We start from the raw sequence: 4,398 nt of genomic DNA, 5'->3' as shown, positions 1-4,398 counted from the left end.
GGGGGGAGAGGGGGGGGGGGGGGGGTGGCGTGGGGGCGGGAGAGGGGGGGGGGGGGGGGGGGGGGGGGGGGGGGGGGGGGGGGGGGGGGGGGGGAGGGGGGGGGGGGGGGGGGAGGGGGGGGGGGGGGGGGATCCAGCAGGTTCTCACAGGTTCCCGAGAGTAGGTTACTAATTATTTGTTATTATTGCCAAGAGGGGGTTACTAATGGGTGATTTTGCCACGTGGTTTTTGCCTTAGTTATGCCCCTCCTCTCAGCAGTAGCGCGCAGAACTTGAAGCAGTCTAGCAGGAGGTGCACCGGCATGCGTGGCAGCCCGGGCGCCTGGCATTAGATTTCCCCTCGCCCAAGACCCGATTGCAGCGTGCTTGCACCCTGCCACAACCCCACTGGAGATGCCCCCGGCCACGCCCCCATCATGCCCCACCCAGCCCCATTGGCGCTACGCCACAGTTTGAATCCCACCACCATGGGAACCTGTTACTAAAATTACGTCAACTGGAATTACGTCAACTTAAACAGTAATCAAGAAAAGAACAGAGAACCTTCACCGGATGGAGACGGTGTTGTTTAAGAAACCTGTTGCAGTTACAGCATCGGACTAGGCCGGGTCAGGCCCCTTCCGCACATGCAGAATGATGCACTTTCAATCCACTTTCAATGCACTTTGCAGATGGATTTGACTGTGCGGAAGAGCATGATCCACTTGCAAACAATTGTGAAAGTGGATTGAAAGTGCATTATTCTGCATGTGCGGAAGGGGCCTCAGAGAGCCCCATCCAAAGGGGGGGAGGGTAAAATTCGGCTCATGGGAACACTGCACCCCTGCACTGGCGGATTCACCCCCCTCCTGGAACTTACTCCAGCAGAGGGGTGATTCTGTTGGTGTGGGATGCTGGCGCAGCTGATTTTTCAAGCCTCTCTGTGCCGCCAGGAAGCCTCTTTGGGGGCAGCATCCAGGTGCAGGCGCCACGGCTGGGCACCTGGCTCTTGAATGGGGCTGCCCGAGATCCAGGTTCGAATCCCCACTCTTGCCATTTAAGTTTGTTGGGTGACCGTAGCCCTGAATCACCCTCTCAGCCTAATCTACTTTACAGGGTTGTTGTGAGGATAAAACAGAGAGGAAAAATGATGTTAAAGCCATTTTGGATCCCTGGGAGGATGAACAGTGGGATACACTTGACATTTAAAAAATAAAATTAAAAGCAGTATATGACAATCTCCCAGATTTCCTAAACTGGTTTCCACCTGCAATGTCTGAGGAATCTCTTGAGCCCTTATCAAGTTCCAGAGAGAGACGGTATAAGAACATAAGAACAAGCCAGCTGGATCAGACCAGAGTCCATCTAGTCCAGCTCTCTGCTACTCGCAGTGGCCCACCAGGTGCCTTTGGGAGCTCACCTGCAGGAGGTGAAAGCAATGGCCTTCTGCGGCTGTTGCTCCCGAGCACCTGGACTGTTAAGGCATTTGCAATCTCAGATCAGAGAGGATCAAGATTGGTAGCCAGAGATCGACTTCTCCTCCATAAATCTGTCCAAGCCTCTTTTAAAGCTATCCAGGTTAGTGGCCATCACCACCTCCTGTGGCAGCATATTCCAAACACCAATCACACGTTGCGTGAAGAAGTGTTTCCTTTTATTAGTTCTAATTCTTCCCCCCAGCATTTTCAATGAATGCCCCCTGGTTCTAGCATTGTGGGAAAGAGAGAGAAATCTCTCTCTGTCAACATTTTCTACCCCATGCATAATTTTATAGACTTCAATCATATCCCCCCTCAGACGTCTCCTCTCCAAACTAAAGAGTCCCAAACGCTGCAGCCTCTCCTCATAGGGAAGGTGCTCCAGTCCCTCAATCATCCTCGTTGCCCTTCTCTGCACTTTGTCTATCTCCTCCATATCCTTTTTGAGATGCGGCGACCATAACTGAACACAGTACTCCAAATGTGGTTGCACCACTGCTTTATATAAGGACATGACAATCCTTGCAGTTTTATTATCAATATGTGAATCTTAATTCAGTGCTTTGTAATCTTAACAAAACTGGGGGGGAAAATAGAACAGAGAACATTTACTTTTTTAGGTATAATGGAAGCATCTTTCTCTAAGAACAGCTCATTCATATACTTCAACCCAGGAGCGAGTGAACTATTCCTTCTCAGCCCTCGCAGAAACACAGCAGAATTTCCCACCCCCGGCGGAGGCTGACTGGAAAGAGGCAAGACAAAGCCAGAGCGGTGACTCACGCAGAGACGCAGCAGGGGGTGGGCATTCGGGGCTCATACATCATTTCAATTCATTTGTTTGGGAATTACCACTCGAGTCTTGAGAGGACTCGGCTGGAAATTCAGCTTTTGATACGCAAGGAACATGGGAGGAATCAACGTCAAAGCTTTTTGGGAACCAACCCCGGGTTTCCCTAGGTCAAGAACACAGAAACGAACTTTGGTTTGCTGGTCCAAAGCTTTTCCCTCTGGTGGGGAAATCTTTGTACGTCAGCCACTCTACTCTCCGTTGACAGCTGGCTCTGTTGTCTTGCAAAGTCCTTGGCATACAAGGGGTTCCCAGAAAACAAGCTGGAGAAGGAAAATTGAGCGTTGAGATGTTCAAATCTTCCTGGGTGGAGCCCAGGAAAAGGAGAAGTTATGCTCAAGGAAGAAGAAGAAGAAGAAGAAGAAGAAGAAGAAGAAGAAGAAGAAGAAGAAGAAGAAGAAGAAGAAGAAGAAGAAGAAGAAGAAGAAGAAGAGGAGGAGGAGGAGGAGGAGGAGGAGTTTGGATTTATATCCCCCCTTTCCTGCAGGACACTCAAAGGGGCTGACAATCTCCTTGCCCTTTCCCCCTCACAACAAACACCCTGTGAGGTGGGTGGGGCTGAGAGAGCTCCGAGAAGCTGTGACTAGCCCAAGGTCACCCAGCTGGCATGTGTGGGAGTGCCCAGGCTAATCTGAATTCCCCAGATAAGCCTCCACAGCTCAGGCGGCAGAGCTGGGAATCCGATTGATGCCTCTTAAAATGTAGGGTCTCTTGGGGTTATTTGTGTTATATTTTGTGATACTTTTTAGATATTGATGTATATCTGTGGGTCGGGACCCCTTTGGGGGTCTAACGACGCTTTCACAGGAGTTGCCTAACACTCTCTGCTTCAGTGTTCTCCATCTGTAAAATGGATAAAAGTTAGGGTTGGGGGTCAGCACAACACGAGGAGCTGTATTAAAGGGTCGCGGCATTCAGAAGGTTGAGAACCACTGACGTATATCATCGGTTGAGATTTTTATGTATAGCCACAGCACAATAAAATGCATATTTAATATGTTTTAACAGACATTTATCAGAGTTCTCAACTTCTTAAGGAGGAGGAGGAGGAGGAGTTTGGATTTATACCCCACCTTTCTCTCCTGTAAGGAGACTCAAGGTGGCTTACAAGCAGCGGTGGGATCCAAAAATTTTAATAACAGGTTCCGACGGTGGTGGGATTCAAACAGTGGCGCCGCCGCACACACGCACCTCCAGTCCCTATTGGGCAGGGAGGTTGCTTTAGTAACCCCTTCTCGGCGCTCAGAAAAAAATTAGTAACCACTTCTAGAGAAGTGGTGAGAACTGGTTGGATCCCACCTCTGCTTACAAGCTCCTTTCCCTTCCTCTCCCCACAACAGACCCCTTGCGAGGTAGGAGGGGCTGAGAGAGTTCCCAAAGAACTGTGACTAGCCCAAGGTCACCCAGCAGCAACGCAGGAGTGTGGAAACACGCCACTCAAGCGGAGGGGCGGGGAATCAAACCCAGTTCTCCGGGTTAGAATCCACCTGCTCTTAACCACCACACCACCCTGGCTCCTAGCTTGTTTTTTTTTCAAGTTGGGTCTGGTTCATTTTACTTCCTCACCCCCTTTTTTTTTTTGCTGCAGACAGTATCACATACAGCTAGGGGGGGGCCGGCAGGGAGATAGGAAAGAACCTTCCCAGTTTTAGATCCCAGTATAACCAGCAGGCATTTGGGGCCAGACAGAGGTCTTTGGGAAACAAGCAAAGGCTAAGCAGCCTTCCCCTACCTGCTTGGCCGTTTTCCTCAACACACACAGAGCTACTTTTATACTGCATTAGACCATTTGTTCCCCCAAGGTCAGGATTCACCACTCTGACCGGCAGCCGCCCCCCACAATCCCAAACAGAGGTCCTTTCAACTGGAAGCTGGGGCACGCAAAGCAGAGGCCCTTCCCCTGAGCCGCCCCCGCCCCCGAGGTAGACTGCCTCTAAACACGGAGGCTCCATTGCGCCCATCACGCCCACTTGTCCTGAATCTTGGAAGCTTTTTCTTAAAAAAGGGGGGGGGGGACACATCCGATCACCGACATTCGTTCACGCCCCCCTCGGCAGGGTATCCCTCGCCCTTCCTTGCTCCCGAGTAAAC

At 51.0% G+C, this 4,398-nt stretch overlaps 1 protein-coding gene across 1 annotated transcript in view; it reads left to right on the top strand.

Annotated features, from left to right (window-relative positions):
- The window catches only part of LOC125431247 (ubiquitin carboxyl-terminal hydrolase 35-like), a 13,148-nt gene extending 10,023 nt beyond the window's left edge, over window positions 1-3,125 (top strand). Inside the window, exon 4 of the mRNA XM_048494007.1 lies at window positions 3,057-3,125. Within this exon, the coding sequence (XP_048349964.1) occupies window positions 3,057-3,125 (69 nt within the window). The remainder of the gene's footprint in view (window positions 1-3,056) is intronic.
- The last annotated feature ends 1,273 nt before the right edge of the window (window positions 3,126-4,398 follow it).

The sequence above is a fragment of the Sphaerodactylus townsendi genome, linkage group LG04 (assembly GCF_021028975.2).
Source record: "Sphaerodactylus townsendi isolate TG3544 linkage group LG04, MPM_Stown_v2.3, whole genome shotgun sequence".
Lineage (NCBI taxonomy): Eukaryota > Metazoa > Chordata > Lepidosauria > Squamata > Sphaerodactylidae > Sphaerodactylus > Sphaerodactylus townsendi.
Note: the sequence above shows the minus strand (reverse complement) of the source record. Positions and strands in the feature narration are given on the sequence as shown.